The sequence below is a fragment of the Sinohyriopsis cumingii genome, chromosome 13, assembly GCF_028554795.1.
Source record: "Sinohyriopsis cumingii isolate HCF-2022 chromosome 13, ASM2855479v2, whole genome shotgun sequence".
Lineage (NCBI taxonomy): Eukaryota > Metazoa > Mollusca > Bivalvia > Unionida > Unionidae > Sinohyriopsis > Sinohyriopsis cumingii.
The window spans coordinates 44,110,818-44,129,799 of record NC_142973.1 but is presented as its reverse complement, the minus strand read 5'-3'; the positions used below and the strand labels follow the sequence as shown (position 1 = coordinate 44,129,799).

Here is an 18,982-nt window from a genome sequence, read left to right as displayed (position 1 = left end):
GAGGTTTGTAATGATGAGTAGAAATTTTGTGATTGCTTGCAATGCATGCACAGCATCAAGAGTAAGGCACCCTGACAGCCTCGGTTGAATCATTTGATTTACCCGTTACTGAGTACCAGCCTCAGCTGGGAAATTGATTTGTGCCAGACTTACCTTTCTAAACCATGCACCTTGCTGTAAATTTCAAAGACCCAGATCTGCTATCACCTAATGTGCCAGCAGATCTGGCTACACACTTTTCACTTGAAATAATTGAAGAAACGTCATAAACCCTTATCTGCAAATGTGTTTTTTGTAGCAGCAGAATTGGCATCATTGTCATCAAAGATTCTGGAGATAAAAACATAACTCTTGCTCTGATTTAAAAAACTTTGCATAGTTTCACTTGTAAGAAGGTTAGGATCAACTGCAAAACTTTATGTATTAAACTGCATATAGCAAGAATGATTGTAAATTTGAATGCCTGTGTGTTTGGGGAATACAAAATACAAACTTTTAGTCAAATATATAGTATTAATTCTTATTTATGAAAATTAAATAAATGTTTTTGCTTCATGGTACATGTGCATTTAATTTTGTGAGACAATAATATTTTTTAAAAAAATAAAGATGTTTAAAAGGGATTAAATATAGACAGCAACACTAAACCTCATGTTGTTTTCTTTCAACACATTGTCATGTGATTGGATTACCCATTTAAAATATAGTTGTTTCATTTTGGTCACAAAGTCTATCTTGGTGCCACATTATATCCAGAATTACATTATAATGAAGTTCATTATAACAAGGGAGAGCTGTAGCAGTTTTGAGAGTTTATTTTTTGTGCTCAAGGCAGTTTCATGACTATGGGGTTAGACTCTACATTATTTGCGGTCTGACACAAATTTTACTTGATCAGACAAGAAAAGTAGAATAAACCCTTCTTGGCTTTATTTTTACAAGAGATTAAACCCTTGTTGGTTGGATTTCTACTAGGGATTAAACCTTTGTTGGTTGGATTTGTACTAGAGATTAAATCCTTCTTGGATATGTACTAGGGATTAAATCCTTCTTGGTTGGATTTGTACTAGGGATTTAATCCATGATGGTTGGATTTGTACTTGAGGAATAAACCCTTGTTGGTTGGATTTGTAGAAGGGATTAAACCCTTGTTGGTTGGATTTTTACAAGGGAATAAACCCTTATTGCTGGATTTATTCTAGGGATTAAACCCCTTGGTTTGATTTGTACTAGGGATTAAATGCTTGTTGGTTTGATTTGTACAAGGTATTAAACCCTTGTTGGTTGGATTTGTTGAAGGGATTAAACCCTTGTTGGTTGGATTTTTACAAGGGAATAAATCCTTATTGCTGGACTTATTCTAGGGGTTAAACCCCTTGGTTTGATTTGTACTAAGGATTAAATGCTTGTTGGTTTAATTTGTACAAGGTATTAAACCCTTGTTGGTTGGATTTGTACTAGGTATTTAATTAAATTAAAAAATCAGTAACAAGTGCATACATAAAGAAAAGTACAATTTTAAATGTGTTCATAGAACACAGATACCCTGCTATAGTGCATGAAAAAGGGTATCCAGATTTTATGCAACATCACCAGCACTATTTATTGTTTTCTTTACTGATTGCTACATTTTAAATGTATTGGTGCCACATTTCGTATAGAGCTATTGTATGTCCCATTTACTAATGATCTTTCATTCTTTCTAGTGTTCAAGATTTTTATTTTTATCACTTTCAGATTCACGAGGACAGTGGTGACATCATAGTGAATAAGGCAATAGACTTGTGGCAAAAATATGGTCACCAGAAGAAGTCAGCATCTCCGTATTTTCTTGAATGATCTCCCACATGATGCCTTCTGTTATGTGTTTGATGATAAAGGTCATATAATGATAAGGGAAATTCATGTAATATCGCTAACAGGGCCAGTCATGGTATGATATGTGACATGTTGCCATGGAGTCCGTTTACTGAAGGTTTTCCTCCAGGTGATACCTTGGACATTGACGTGGTCGATTTCCAGAGTATAGTATTCACCAATTTATTCTCAAAAACATCAGTATTTTAAACGCTAGATATAGTGAACCAATAGCTCTAATGGCATTTAACATTTAATTTTGTAAGGAGGAATGGGATTTTTAAAAAAAAAAATACTGTTGCTCCATATTTTTAAAAAAGTTCATTCTTATCAATCAGACTAGTTTTAAAAAACAATTGCCTGGAGATAAAAGAAAATCAAATATCCTGGTTAGAAGAGAAATCTCAAGATCTCCTTGCAGAGGTTTAAATGGTTGTTTCATTTGTGCAGTATTTTCCACTGATGAATGTCAGTATATTAAACAAGTACTGTATATACTCACTTATACATCAAATCCAACTGCAAACTGCACAGACCCAGAGCTACCATCAGTGTTCCTGTCGATCTGGGTCTATGCAGTTTCAGTAGAACAGACAACATAGACCCTGATCTATCAGATCTTTATTCAACAGCAATCCGGGTCTATGTTGTCTGCAGTTGGACCTGACTTACAGGCAAGTATAGATTTGTAATCTTCTTATATTTAAAAAAAGGCATCAAGATGGAACTTAAGAATTGGTCTTGTTTCCTCCCACTGGTACTTATTAGGCACATAACGTTATTTCTAAAATTACTGAATAGAATTAGACCAACTTGAACACAAAGCATCATGGGATAGGGACCTTTCAATATTGGACAAATGATGCTGAGGTGCCATCAAATATGGATGAAGATAAACAAATATACGAACCTTGAAACAGTTGTTTTCATAACACGTGTAATCCCGAGAAATTTTAACAAAGCAAACTATTAATTTCTTGGTCATTTGCTCTTGTATTTAACTATAAAGTAGATGTCAGTCATGTGGGCAATATCAGGCCTCGTTTTGGAAAAGAAAAAATATATTACCTCATTAATCAAGCCAATGCACTGTTCATGTTCTCTGTGACAGTCCTTAACAGGAGAGACAATGAAATTGGTTAACTTCCTCATGGGAGATAATCTACCATTATGTCTGGTTGAAACATGCCAACAACAGTAAGTTCTAAGTGACCTGTGAAGTAAACATTTCTCACCAATCAGAAGGACACATGCTTACACAACTGGGAAACTTAGTTTTTTCAAGTCAATATGTATTCTCCAGAACAGATGCAAATGGTTCATTTTACTGATGATGGTAAATAACAGATGAATTGGTCTTAAAAAGATATGAAGGTGTGAACAAAGAACTGTGACCTTGAATCATCTGATTCATGCAAAGTAAGTTTTGTGTGTACAGATCTCCAATATTATACATTGGACAGTGGAAAACTAATGACAAACAAGTCTGTCAGGGTATATAGGTCAGCAGATGAAATAGACTTATAGCTAATACTGTGAATATAATGACTGATGCATTTTACCATTCTGGTCAAGAAATTGGATACAGTGCTATATTTGGCAATCCCTTGCTGTTATTTGTGATTATGCAGGCATTATTTGTTAATTAAGGAGTGACAGACTAAAAACAAAAAAGTTCTGCTTCAGCTCATCGTTTATTCAAACAGGAAATAGAATGGCACACAGCAGCTTTTAGGAGACAGAAAATGCAGGGAGACATTATGCATAATAAAACATGTAGAAAATAATTGACTTTCAGATTACAGTCAAGTAAAGTGATAACTTCAAATCATTCTTAGTAAATATTTATTATCTAAATTTTATTTCTCTTTGAGGAGTGGGTGTTGTCAAATTCCAGTGAAAGTTTCATGTACATCTGATATGTAAATTGGTTTCTTAGCTTTATGAATACAATGGAGATGTTAACCTCATTTTGGCAGCAGCCCAAAGTATGATATGTTATTTTCAACAAATTACAATTAAATATTTTTAAAAAGTCATTGCCTTTGTTTTAAATCCTTCTGTTGTCTGTCATGATTGTACTTTGTGTCTGTGCATGTGTTTGTGTGGAGAGAGAGATTCAAGTTCTTTTCATGAGTATTTAACAGTATGCATCCTTTTTACCAACAACCATGATCCTATTCAGTATCATTTTCGATTATTTTTATTGGAATCTAACCTTTTTACCTACGGCCATGATCCTATTCAGTATCATCTTCGATTATTTTTATTGGAATCTAGCCTTTTTACCTACGGCCATGATCTTGTATAATTTTTTATTATTTTCTACACAGTCTATCCTTTTTACCAACAACCATGATCCTATTCAGTATCATCTTCAATTATTTTTATTGGAATCTAGCCTTTTTACCTACGGCCATGATCTTGTATAATTTTTTATTATTTTCTACAGAGTCTATCTGTTTTACTTACAAATATGATATTATTCCATCTGATCGATTATTTTCAATACAGTCTAGCCTTTTTACCTACAACCATGGTCTTATTCAGCATCATCTTCAGTTATTTTCAGCAGGAACTTTCCTTTTTACCAACAGTAGTGATCTTATTCAGATTATGATTATTTTTAAACATTTGCACAATGACCCAAATTGTTCTGTTACATGTGAATAAATTGTTCTGTTACATGTAACTAAAATTAAATAGTGTCTTGAATTTTGTAAGAGTATGATGACTTCTTTAGTTTTCACATGTTTTTTATTTGTTTTAGTGTCCTTTTGTGTGGTGGGTTATGGATTACAGTACTTTGTATATCAGTGTTTCTCTTTATGTGTGACTGTCCGTGTGTGTCTATCTTAATGTACATAAATTCACAACATTTCTCTCACTTCTGTCTCTATACTAAAATATAACATTTGTCCTTTTGTCTCCCGAAATATCACTATATTTAGATTTTCATTGACGCACACTAAATACTTGACTCAGCTAATCTACAGACTTAAGGCTGAATCAATTTCTTGTTTAAGATATATGATTACTTAATGACTTTAAGCTTTCTCCCAATCTGTACAAAGGCATCCACAGCTCGATCTATATCCTGTTCACTGTGGGCTGCAGAAATCTGGACCCTTATCCTTGCTTTGCCTGCACACAAAGAAAATGAGAATCAATAGTTGAAATTTTTAAAAAATCACAAATTATTCACCAGTATAAAATTTTGGTGAATATAGGTAAATGTCTTGATTAGCAACACGACTGTATATAAAATGTAATGCAGATAAGTAAATTGCTGATGTGCTGAATTTTACACAATTTGTGAAAATGTAATGCAACATTATTACGATTTACAACAGCAGCATATTCATGTTTGTCTTTTGTGGGGTTTAATAACATTTTTCAGCATATGATAGGCTATGCATATGGCAGCCTGTAAATTTGATAGAGGAAGAACCCAGAAGAAAAAAAGAAGCACTGACTCACAGGAAGCTACTGGCAAGTTTTACTGACATAACCACATTGGTCCAGCCAAGACTCAATGTCACGTAGACATAGCTGAGATGTGTAAGTGGTTTGTATTGATGAGTGCCTTAAAAATGTCCACCCTGGGCCCCATGACATATATAATGAAACCTGGAATTCACGGCTATCTAGAACCACACAAGCACAAAGGGGATTTTTGTGTGAAATGTCCTGAGTGGAATGTTTAGCAACAAAAATATCTTGAGTTTTGGCTTATGGGAAGAATGAGGACAGAGGATTAAGCACGTAAATTTCCACTTATCGAATTGCATAAAAGTCTCACATCGGATGAGATACTGTTAATTCCATTATTTTCATGGTATCAGTTTAGGTTTTTTATTAAAACTTGAATTTTCATTGGTATTTAATTACATGAATTGGGAAGGATATCCTTCTGTTTACACAGAAAGATCACAGTTATGCAGGTCTTGAAATTTGTGGCTTGTAACAAAATACTAAATTACATGAAAGTTGGTATCCTCAAATATAGTGAATTCACTGTAGGTTAACTGTTCAGGTGTTGTGCAGTATTTCTCCCATGATAGGACTTGGGGGGAAGGGGACAGTGTAAGAAATTTGTCTAAACTTTTAGGGACCAAGAGTGGAATCCATTCCTGCTTTACATGGTAACCTTCAAGGATCTGATTAAACATGGATGCCAGGATGTGTTAAAAATGACCCCAAGATTATTTTTCAGGTCCATGATTGAAGGATTCTTTGGTTACACTGTGTACTATACAACCATAATTAGGGTAGAACAGATGCTGACAGCCACACAAACATTTTTCATTTACACTTCGGCTTTCAAAAATCTGTACCTAAGGAGTCATATTTTAAAAACTCTAATCTAAATCATTTTTTGCCTTAAGAATTTAAAGTTATTTGGCTGTCTCGATTTACAGTACATTTGTTCTCTGTCAACCATGCCATAGTTACTACCTTTTTCAGAGACCCATGCTATAATTTGGGCAGATAAGCAACAAAATAAGGAGATAAGTATGCTTTTACTAAATAAATGCCATTAACAAGAGGTTTTTTGCTCATCTGGTCATTAGGCCAGGGGAGCTTAAGAGATGGACCTGTGTCTGTCGACATCTATGTATCATGCAATGTCATCATCTGCAGGGGCGTGTTACTCCTCTGGAGTCCATATTTCTGATCTAATTTTGGTATATGGGATTGTATCATCAAACCCTCGGATGAGTTCAGTAATGAACAAGACCCATGCATATTAATGAAGTAATTTTGCATCTTATTGGCTAACCCTTCAACCAATCTTGCGGTCACATCTAAGTTTGATCAAAGTTGGAATATAAGCCTGCATCATTAAAACCTCAATGCATATTAATCAGGTGGTCTTGCATCTGATTGGCTGAACTTGTAACCACTTAAGGCAGTATTTCTCACCAATGTTGATCACTCTTTAATGTATGCTTCATTAAGATCTCAGAAGAGTTTGATACTGGGTGAGACTTATGCATACTAATGAGGTGATATTGTATCTGATTGGCTGAACTTGTTTCTGCTCTGGAAGTCATTATCCTATCGAATTTTGATCAAGCTTAAAATATAAACTTACATTCTCAAGATGGGTTTGATGATGAGCACCATAATGAGTGCTCTTTCATCTTACTGTTATTGTTCTAGAAGGCCAGCTTTCTGGTCCAATTTTGATCAAACTTTGAATGTATGCTAATACTGTAAAGACTTTATACAAGTTCAATGATGAGTGAGATGCACCCATATTAAAAAGCTTATCTTGCATCTAGTTAGCTGAGCTTGTTACCGCTCTGGAAGCCATATTTCTCAAATGATTCCAATCAAACCTGAAATACTGGTTTACTGTTATATCATTACAATCTTGGATGAGTTTGGTAATTGGTGAGATCAGTGCATATTAATGACATAATCCTGCATCAGGTTGCCTGAGGTTACCAATCTGGAAGGCATTCTTATAATCAGATTAGTTTTCATGCATATTAATGAGGTGATTTTGCATCTGACTGGCTGGGGTTCTTATCACTCCTGAAACCACATTTTTGACTGGTTGGTTTTATCAGTATCTTGGATGACTTTGATTACCAACATAAAAATGTGCATATTTTAAATATACTTTCCTCGTTAGAAAGAATAAGTATCAGGTTATAATAAAATAGGTCGTACTTTTATGATATAAAGTTTGGGAGACAGTTGATATAAAATGTTTTCTTTACATTTCTGCATAAACCTGCTTATTGAAAGAGTCAACTCTTCAGTTGTATAAACAAGGTAAGCAATATCATGTCAACTGCATCCTCTTAGTTATCCTTCAGTAGCCTAACTTCTAAACTGTGTAGATCTAGCAGATATAACTAAATGGCAGTATTTAGGCAATGCCTAAATGGCAATGAAGAAAAAATATATTTCATACCTTTAGGGACAACTGGATATGAAAATCCAATCACATAAATTCCTCTCTCTGAAAGAGATTACAAAATCATAATATTATAATTCATGTCATAATTTTATGCAAAATTAATAATAAATGCTATATTTCTAAGCTACATAAAAACTTTATAATTAATCAGTTTTTCAGTCAATTATGAAAAATGAACATTTACAAATGATGGTATCTGAATAGGGAAACTGACTTTGTCTTCTTTTTTTATAGAAGTTTAATAACATGTGATAGAGCTTTCTTTGCTAATGCCAGTTACATTATTACAAGATAAAATTGTATTGACTTGGTCTCTCAGGGGAAGTAATCATTACCTAACATTTCATCTGCAAAGCTGCTTGCCAGTCTGGCATCTCCCAACATCACAGGACAGATTGGATGCTCTGGGTCACCCTACACAGGGCGAGAAGAAAAAGTAGGTTGCCATAGAAACATAATGAGATGAATATTATCTTCAAACACTAAGAAACATTTACAGATTGAATTTTGATCTCAGTCATGGTTGTTCAAAGGTCATTTTGCTCTCAAAATAGAAGAAATGAATTGGGCTGATAAAATAAACAGAACAAACACCTTACTGTTGGGTCACTATTAATAATAATGACCAGTTTTCTCTTTACTGCCAGGGACCAACTTTATATTAAACAAATGTCCCTTAAAAGGACTGACACTTTGTTGGCCGTAAAGAATTTCCAGGAATTTAAGATGACTATTTCTTGCTTTTAACTACTAAGTGTTGAAACCATATTTGATACTCTTCAGCTAAAACAAGATTTTCAAAATTAACTGCTGTGGTGGACATAATGGATGTCAGATTGGCACCATTTTCAATTAAAACCAACAAGACAGCATAGGAAGTATTCTGGTGGAAACCCCATGTGATATGACTTTCTGTTTAAGAGATGTAATGATAAGATTTTAAAGATGGCAGCCATGGCCATATTAGATACCAGACTGGCACCATTTCCATATAGGACCATCTAGACATCATAAGAAGTTTTTTGGTGAAAGTACAATATCAATATGGCAGCCATCTATGGGAAGTAGATTTTTAAAGATTGACACTTTGGCAGCCATACTGGAAGTCACATAAGTACCATTTTCATTTACAACCAGCTGGACATTATAAAAAGTCGTACAGTGAAAACGCCATTCTGATTTTACCATTTCATTCAGGAGTAGTAAGAAGATTTTGAAGACAGCCACTGAGGCAGCAATATGGAACATCCAGTTGGCACTACTGCCATTTAGAACTAACCAGACATCATTAGAAGGATTCTAGTGAAAACCTCATGTCAATACAACTTTCCATACAGAACGAGTTGTGATAATGAGATGTTCAAGATGGCTGCTTTAGTAGCCATATTGGGTGTCAAATCAGCACAATTTTCGTTTAGGATGAAGTATACATCACAAGTCTTTGAAAATTCCATGTCGATATGACAGTTCATTAAGTATAATTAGCCATAACAATTTTCAAGGGAGCCACCCTGGCAACCATACTGAATGTCTGAGTTGTACCATTTTCATTTCATACCAACTAGACCAATGGATGCATGTGTTTTAAAAATTCAAGGCGATTCTCAAGATAATTTAGTAGCAGTGATAACAGACTTGTGCTAGTGGAATGATGGAATGACAGACAACAGACCATCCATAGGTTCTTCTAGTCTGTTACCAGTTGAACTAATAATAAATTTCATATTTGATTCTTCTTTTGAATATGTTGTGTCTTGTTTATTTTGCTGTATATTTGTAATTAAGGTTCTTTACATTTTGATGAAGGTGAATTTAGGTAATAAGCTGGTGGTCAAAGTCAGCAATTAATTCTTGACACTTGTTATTTTTGTTACTGTACCAGTAATGTCTTTATTTGTGCAGGTAAATACAGGTACCAGTAATGTCTTTATTTGTGCAGGTAAATACAGGTACCAGTAATGTCTTTATTTGTGCAGGTAAATACAGGTACCAGTAGTGTCTTTATTTGTGCAGGTAAATACACGTACCAGTAATGTCTTTATTTGTGCCATATCATTTCACTGAAAGTACTGCTAACTCAAGTTTATTTAGAATCTCATAAAGACATGGATACCCTGGAGTAAATTTACAATTAACCCCGATTTATGAAGCAACAGAATCAGTAGTGCAGTTATGAATGAATGTCTTATTACACTTTTGACATAAATGATTACATGAAGGGCATATACAGCACTCCCTTAACATAAGGCTCTTCATTATAACACAGTTACTGTTATAAAGTGAGTAGGATCATGAATCCCATTTTATTAAGTGGTTGTCAAACTATATATATGTTGTTGTTGTTGTGGGGTTTAACGCCACATAGCAGCACACGATAGGCTATGCATGGCGGCCAGTATTAATGGTGGAGGAAGAACCCAGGAAAACACCAGGAAAAACCACCAAACCACAAGAAGCTACTGGCAAGCTTTCTCACATACCCATGTTAGCCGAATCCTAGACTCAAACCCATGCTGACAGAGGTGAGATGGCAGTGATCCGTAACAGAGAGCACTTTAGACCACTTGGCCACTCAAGGCCCCAAACTATATATATAGTGTACCTAAGGCAGTCTTACTATAAGCCAGTATACTCCATGGCTCCATGGAGTGTTATAATGAGGAAATACTGCATCATGTACTTCATTATAAGGCAGTGTCACTATACTTGTATACTTCATGGCTCCCATGGAGTGGTTTAATGAGGAGGTACTGTATCATTTACTATAAGGCAATATACTCTGGCTCGCATGGAGTGTTATAATGAGAAGGTACTGTATCATTTACTATAAGGCAGTATATTCCATGGCTCCCATAGAGTGTTATAATGAGGAGGTACTGTATCATTTACTATAAGGCAGTGTACTCCCTGGCTTCCATGGAGTGCTATAATGAGGAGGTACTGTATCATTTACTATAAGGCAATATGCTCTGTGGCTCCCATAGACAGTGTTATAATGAGGAAGTACTCTGTGTGTGTCTGTGTCTGTGTGTGTGTGTGTGATTTGGATTTTTAACGTAGTTTTAACAATTTTTCAATCATACTGCTACAATGTCTGCGGTTTATAGTAATGACTAGCACTGGGGCATCATGCCACAGACATGTAGCATGATGTCCCACCCAGTCACATTATCCTGACACCAGGATGACCACTCCTAACACTAACCTCTTAATGATGAGCACCAAGCGAGGCAGCTGTTAGTACCATTTCTTAAGTCTTTGGTACGACTCGGCTGGGGATCAAACCCACGACCTCCCACATCTGAGCCGAATGCTCTAACCACTAGGCCACTGGAGCAGTTGAGGAAATACTGTATCATGTACTTCATTATAAGGCAGTCTCACTATAAGGCAGTATACTCTATGGCTCCCAAGGAGTGTTATAATGAGGAAGTACTATATCATATACTTCATTATAAGGCAGTCTCACTATAAACCAGTATACTCTATGGCTCCCATAGAGTGTTATAATGAGGAGGAACTGTATCATTTACCATAAGGCAATATACTCTATGGCTCCCATAGGCAGTGTTATCTTGAGGAAGTATCATAACGTACTTCATCATAAAGCAATCTCATTATAAGGTTGTATACTATATGACTCCCATAGGCAGTATTGTAATGACAGGGTACAGCAATATGTTTTGAGGACATGAAACATTTTTCTCCTCATAACTAAAACATCTGGATAATCTATCATCCGATAATCCTGATTTGACTGTGGTCTGCTACATACACTAAGATTAAATCCAGCATCCTTCATTTTGCTTCTGAATCTCTTTGTGTTGCTCAGAACTTTCTTGGGAAGATCAGGGTTCTCCATGACCAAGTCCAGGGCCTAATAATAATAATAATAATAATAATGATAATAATATTACTAACAAACTACTGAAAAGAAAAAGAAATGTTTGTAAAAGCACTGCATATTTCATGTAGAAGCATATAAGGAAATGGTATTTTCAACAAAGGGTAACTTTGTTTAATTTTTTAAAAAAAGAGTTCTTAACAATTCTGATAAAACTTTATTTTAATGATGCATTACATCTTAAAGCTGAATTATCCAGTATATTTTGGTATATTGAGATCTATAATTAACTAATCACATACATATTGTTTTCTGTTGTATTGAATGTAATTGAATTAAATGAAAATAAAATAAATGTGGATATGCTGATAATGTCAAAAACTGTCAGTACAGTGATCATGATAAAGAATTTGAGACTTAAAAGATCATTTATGATGTAGCAATGATGATAATGACTTTGACAATAATGGTGTGGAGATGAAAGTAATGCTACTGGTAAGAGGAAGAGGTTGAGTGTGATGATGTCTCAAACCTTGCTTGCACATGCCACTACTGGTGGAGGGAGGGTGTTTGAGAACAAGTACGGCCTTGACCTTTGACGTAACAGAGCAATCAGTTCCTTTGATCCTGCGGTATAGCCACCTATTGAAGACAAAAACAGAAATATTTTTCTTTAAACTCAGGAGTCTGAAAAATCTTTATTATGTTTTCCTTTTTTAATTTTATCTGTTCATATAAATATGGTTCAGATCAGATAATGCAGAAATGTCAACAAATTTGATAAACACAAAATTAAATTATTCACTCATTATAGCTCTTTACTAATAACAGAATCCATCAGGATGAAAATTAATACTTTAACGCATCTGCCCTAAAAATGTTGAAAAATAAAGACTTTGCTACTGTAAGCCATTTGTGTTAAATGGTCATGACCTTTATTAGTCACAAGATGTATATCCTTTCATATAAACATGTAAGCAAACTGTCCTTTTAACGAAACTTTCTGAACTGTAAATAGAGGCACAAGATGGCCTAAGGGCACTCACCTGGTTCAGGCTCAGTTTTACTATATTTCTTGCACCAATGAAGCAGTTGTTGTTGTTGTTCAAGGGATTAACACAATTTTGCAGTACAAGATGGGTTATACATGGCAGCCAGTATAACTGATGGAGGAAGAACCCTAAAAAATCCCAGGAAGAACCACCAACCCATGAGAAGCTACAGGCAAGTTTTCTCATGTACCCATGTTAGCCGAGCCTGAGACTCAAACCCACGCAGACAGAGTTGAGATGGCAGTTATCCAGAATGGTGAGCGCTTTAGACCACTTGGCCACTTGGGGGCCCCCCACTGAAGTAGTTAGAGTATTAACTAAATTTATCTGGTCGTTATTTTAATTACATGGGTAGAAAAGTGATTAACTCAGCCCATAAGGAACTAGAGCACAAAATATACCCAAATTATCATTGTCTTTAAACATGACCAAAATTGTGACATCATGTGCTTGTTCAAAGCATGCTAAATTCCATTCAGGAATCATTTGCTTCTAGAACGGTCAGTTTGAATCAATATTATACAATGTCATCCAGGATTGAGTTAAGGGGTCAAACCCTTGTGATATTTTGATGTATTTCTGGCAGACAAATAAATCAACAGATGCAAGTGTAAACCAATAAAAATGCAGATTTTACACATGGCTCAATAAATTTTCTTCAAAATCATAACAAAATCTGTAAAGTGTCAGGCTGAACAATTCCAATGCCTGAACAATTTATGAAAAATGTACAGACAATATAAATCAGTAAGATGTGATAAAATCACCAAGAAGCATAGATATGCATGGTTTAAGGTGATTTTTAGAATAATTTATTGTGTTTCACTCTAATCCAACTGAAAACAGTTTTTACAATACCAAAAATCACTATTAATTGATTCTGAGATAATATGATTGACAAAAGTAAAGTTTTCTAAATGCCTAATTTTCCGAAAAGTTTTATTACATTCCAAGTGTTATGATTGACGAATAAACTGATTTGTTTAAATCAATCAATCAAATTTGTGTAGCTACAAGCAGGGCTAAAAAGAGCACACACTTATAATAAACTAACTTATTGACCATTTAATCAACAATTAACGGGTCATGCTACTGATTACACAAATATTTATTAGGTTTGATTCTCTCTGTCTGTCTCTGTCTCTATCTCTCTCTCTCTCTCTCTGTTTTTCTCTCTCTCTCTCTCGGGGCCCCAAGTAGCCGAGTGGTCTAAAGCACTTTCTGTTACAGATCACTGCCATCTCACCTCTGTCTGTGTGGGTTCAAGTCTAGGATCTGGCCAATGTGGGTATGTGAGAAAGCTTGCCAGTAGCTTCTTGTGGGTTGGTGGTTCTTCCCAGGGTTTTCCCGGGTTCTTCCTCCACCATTAATACTGGTCACCATACATAGCCTATCTTGTGCTGAAAAATGGCGTTAAACCCAACAACAACAACAATAACAACAGCTCTCTCTCTCTCGCACATGTACTGTTGTCTTACACACCTGCTGCCCCACCCAGTGCTTTTCCTAGGGTGGAATTAATTATGTCCACTGTCACACCATGGTACTCTTCAGTTCCCCTGATAGTGAAAGAAAAGCAGGTGTAGTAATTATGAAAAAAATTATGAGATTCCATATAGGTTTTTAAAATAAAAGACATTATTAAGATTTTTTGAAGGATACATTTTTCTTCACACAAAATTATTTAGTTTTGAAATGAAGTCAAACAGCTCTTTCATGAAAAGTTCAAATGAAATATCGAAGACTTCCACACTGCAGATCCACAATTGTAAACAATACATTTATTACAGTGTACACAGTTTAATTTTTATTTTCTAAATGGCTTTTTGGCAGTTAGGTAGAGGTTGTAATTTGAGTGCTTGCATCTTTTTACACACACACACACACACACACACACACACACACACACACACACACACACACATATGTACATGCTTCTATAAACGTATGTACAGGAAAAATGGCATGCACCAAATACTTGTTCTATGGTTAAGAAAGTCAAATATGTACTGTTTCCTCAAATTTCACCAGAACGGATAGACAACTGCATTTGCGGTCAAGGGGAGATAACTTACCTCCCAGTCTTCCCAAAGAAACCCGTAGCATGACATTCATCGACGAATACCAAGGCTTCATACTTTCTTGCTAAAGCCAATATTTGCCTGAACAGAATAAATGTATCAATTAGCTACTGAATAAAACACAGGTCCCACAAAATGTCAAGATAGAATTGTGAGTCACTTTCAGTCTCGTCTTCCTATGAAGATATCAACGATTACAGATCACTGTTTATTATCACAATTAAAAAGAGAGATTGTCATTGAAAAATCTATGTTTACTATTAATTCCAACTGTCAACTATCTAAACTGCACAGGATTTCCTTCCATTGGGTCAGTGATGATACTGATTAGTAATACTTGGAGAGCTCTTACCCTAGGAGATAATGAACTACTTCTACTACTACTATTACTACTACTACTACTAATAATAATAATGATGATGATGATAAGTAATAATAATAATAATTAATAATATTAATAATATAAAAATGAACAACAACAACGATATTAAAAGTAGATGACAGCACATGTAGCATCGAACCAAGGGTTTCACATGCAAAACCATGCAACTGATGTTTTAAACAGACATGTTGCATTCGAAAATGTCACTGATTGGTTGTATAATTATTCTTGAAAGAAACACAAATAACCTCAAGTATTACTAATTCCTTGCATTTTGTTCTTTAAAATACATGACACACTCTGTCTGATTGTATTGCACTCTAAACCATTTGGCTTGCTTTTATTTCAGCTACTTCTACATAACTGAGTTATTTGCATGCCTTGAAGGAATCTTAGAATTTCTCTTCATTTGTTTAAACTCCAAAAAATAAGATAGTAGCATAGTACTCGTTGATGAAACTTATTGTAAGTCTATTAACACCACTGACCATGCTTCATATCATATTTCATTCCTTTCTGGGCTATAAAATTATTTGAATCATTATTTGCCCTGCCACACCATCACCTTCCTCCAAACACCCCTCCTTAATATTCTGCCTAATTTTTAAAAAGTAATTTTATTCACTCCAACCAGTGCCTGATAAGATCCATACTTACGGTAGCTTTGAGACATTTCCATCCATACTAAATACACCATCTGTAGCTATAAGTCGAACTCAATTTGACTGATAAGATCCGTACTTACGGTAGCTTTGAGACATTTCCATCCATGCTAAATACACTGTCTGTAGCTGTAAGTCGAACTCGATTTGACTGATAAGATCCGTACTTGCGGTAGCTTTGAGACATTTCCATCCATACTAAATACACCATCTGTAACTATAAGTCGAACTCGATTTGACTGATAAGATCCGTACTTACGGTAGCTTTGAGACATTTCCATCCATACTAAATACACCGTCTGTAGCTATAAGTCGAACTCGATTTGACTGAGCATCTTTCAGTTGAGATTCCAAATCTACAACAACAAAAAATGTATTTAGTTTAATTTAGTGAAATTGGATTCCTTTTCCACAGGAAAGTTGCATGGACATAGATTTAAAGGGACATTTAATTTCTGAACATAAATTAATGTCTTGATCCTGATGCCATAATAATATATTAAACTTTAATTTCTTTTTCATTGTTGTTGTTGTTATTATTATTGTTATCATTATTATTATTATTATGTATACAAGTTCATTTTTAGTTCTGCATCCATTGTGCTTTAATTTTTTAACTACGTGCATATTTTGACTCGTATTTGTACATTTGATATTAACCTTAGCCTGATTTGTTGTAACTGAGTGTTTACTTCATACTGTGTCATAATAATTCTAACTAGGATTCCTGTCATATGATTTCATATAATAATAATAATAATAATGAGGACTTTGTATAGCACCTAATTTTTAGAAGCTCTAAGTGCTTTACAGCATTAGACAACACCTATAAGTAAAAAGAACATATAATGATATGATTACAAAAACAAACACCATGAAATTAGAAAACAGAAAAAACATGCTGAGAATATTTAAGGTAGGAAACATTATTAGGTCTTTTAAGTTTGTTCTTGCAGTTGAAATAAGTGAGTTTTGAGAGCTGTCTTGAATGTGATCACTGTCTTTGTGTCTAACTTAAATGGGAAATTCATTCCACGTTGCTGAGCCCTGGTATGCAAAAGAACGCTGTCCATATGACTTTGCTTTCATAGTGGGAATAATGAGTATATATGCACCTCTGTCCTTAAATTAGTGATGTGAACTACATAACTGTGAGCTATTTGTTTTTTTGTGGGAGTCTATGGGGAAGGGTTTCTCTGTATATAATGTATAATGCTTTCACTAGCTCTTAAACTCTATATATTCTCTATATTTGATATTATAGGTTTCTTCTTTTACATTTATTACCTCTTTATCCATTGGTTGTCTAGAATTAGACTCCTTTTGTTACATAAATCTTAGAAATTAACATACAATGTTATGATAAATAATATTAAAGTTAATTAATTTGGATATTGTTAAAGTTAATTAATAACTTGCATAATGTTAAAGTTAATTAATAACTTGGATAATGTTAAAGTTAATTAATAACTTGGATAATGTTAAAGTTAATTAATAACTTGGATAATGTTAAAGTTAATTAATAACTTGGATAATGTTAAAGTTAATTAATAACTTGGATAATGTTAAAGTTAATTAATAACTTGGATAATGTTAAAGGTAATTAATAACTTGGATAATGTTAAAGGTAATTAATAACTTGGATAATGTTAAAGTTAATTAATAACTTGGATAATGTTAAAGTTAATTAATAACTTGGATATTGTTAAAGTTAATTAATAACTTGGATAATGTTAAAGGTAATTAATAACTTGGATAATGTTAAAGTTAATTAATAACTTGGATAATGTTAAAGGTAATTAATAACTTGGATAATGTTAAAGTTAATTAATAACTTGGATAATGTTAAAGTTAATTAATAACTTGGATATTGTTAAGTTAATTAATAACTTGGATAATGTTAAAGTTAATTAATAACTTGGATATTGTTAAGTTAATTAATAACTTGGATAATGTTAAAGTTAATAAATAACTTGGATAATGTTAAAGTTAATTAATAACTTGGATAATGTTAAAGTTAATTAATAACTTGGATAATGTTAAAGTTAATTAATAACTTGGATAATGTTAAAGTTACTTAAGATGAAGATAATATTAAAATTAATTAACAATGAAGATAATGTCAAAAGTAATTAACAACTTAGATAATGTATAAGTTAACTGATAACTTAGATAATGTTGAAATTAATTGATAACTTAGGCAATATTAAAGTTAATTGTTACTAAAGTTGTTTTTGTTGCCAAATAGCTTCAAAGAACTTATGTTTTCTTTATTTTTTTCTAATACATAAGTCCGACTTGAAATAAGAACTGCCAATGTCGATGTAGTTAATAAAGTTATTTCAGAATGAAATGCTGGCTTACAGACTAATACACAAAACTAATTTGACATGGTACTGGGGCACGATGTATAGACATATTCATACGTCGTATCAAATAAATTATTTACACCAAATAAAAACAAAATACAAATGCAGTTTATTACAGACCCCTTCTTTCCCACATTCTAAAGTGTTGTAGCTATTCAGTGTAAATCAAATTTCAAATCAATATTGGGATTTATATAAGTTTGATCCGGTACGTCCAAGAATATCAATGCACGGTCAGTGAAAGCACTTAAATGGTTCAAGACTAGTTGTGTGATACGGAAATGCTGATCGGATGTCCATACCAAATGGCAGGTCAACCATGTCATCAAGGCCAAATTAAGATTATGCACGTGCCCTCCCCCCCCGGTTCCTGTAGATAAAATTACATTTCTTTAAATAAACCATATATAGGTTTCAACCATCTAATACTTAGCCTAATATAGCAATAAAAATTATCGACATATGAAGGACAGTTTAAGGACTGATTTTAGGGTGTATTTGTATCTCTTTAAGTGACCCCTGACCTCCATAACCTTACTCCAACTCTGAATATTAGAGGGTATTTACTATTACCATTTTGCTATATGGATGGTATCAACTCTGAATATTAGAGGGTATTTACTATTACCATTTTACTATATGGATGGTATCAAGTCTAAAATAATTCTTGTTTCTCTTTACAACTCAATATCTTTTTTTATTGTTTTTTATTTTTTTTGTTTTTTTTTTTGTTTTGTGTCCATCTTTGCAAATTCTTTTTGAAGATTTTGTCTTAGAATTAACCATTTCAAATACATCTT

General features: G+C 33.8%; 2 protein-coding genes across 2 annotated transcripts in view; one reads left to right on the top strand and one right to left on the bottom strand.

Moving 5' to 3' along the window:
- Nucleotides 1-3,894, top strand: part of LOC149785322 (TBC1 domain family member 7-like) — a 34,106-nt gene extending 30,212 nt beyond the window's left edge. Inside the window, exon 7 of the mRNA XM_089979222.1 lies at nt 1,738-3,894. Coding sequence (XP_089835348.1) covers nt 1,738-1,839 — 102 coding nt within the window. The 3' untranslated portion in view covers nt 1,840-3,894. The remainder of the gene's footprint in view (nt 1-1,737) is intronic.
- The window catches only part of LOC149785321 (2-amino-3-ketobutyrate coenzyme A ligase, mitochondrial-like), a 30,254-nt gene continuing 14,804 nt past the window's right edge, over nt 3,533-18,982 (bottom strand). Inside the window, exons 5-12 of the mRNA XM_089979221.1 lie at nt 16,073-16,169; nt 14,764-14,850; nt 14,171-14,247; nt 12,169-12,278; nt 11,568-11,669; nt 8,128-8,206; nt 7,787-7,834; nt 3,533-5,001 (exon numbers count right to left, since the gene is read on the bottom strand). Coding sequence (XP_089835347.1) covers nt 4,892-5,001; nt 7,787-7,834; nt 8,128-8,206; nt 11,568-11,669; nt 12,169-12,278; nt 14,171-14,247; nt 14,764-14,850; nt 16,073-16,169 — 710 coding nt within the window. The 3' untranslated portion in view covers nt 3,533-4,891. The remainder of the gene's footprint in view (nt 5,002-7,786; nt 7,835-8,127; nt 8,207-11,567; nt 11,670-12,168; nt 12,279-14,170; nt 14,248-14,763; nt 14,851-16,072; nt 16,170-18,982) is intronic.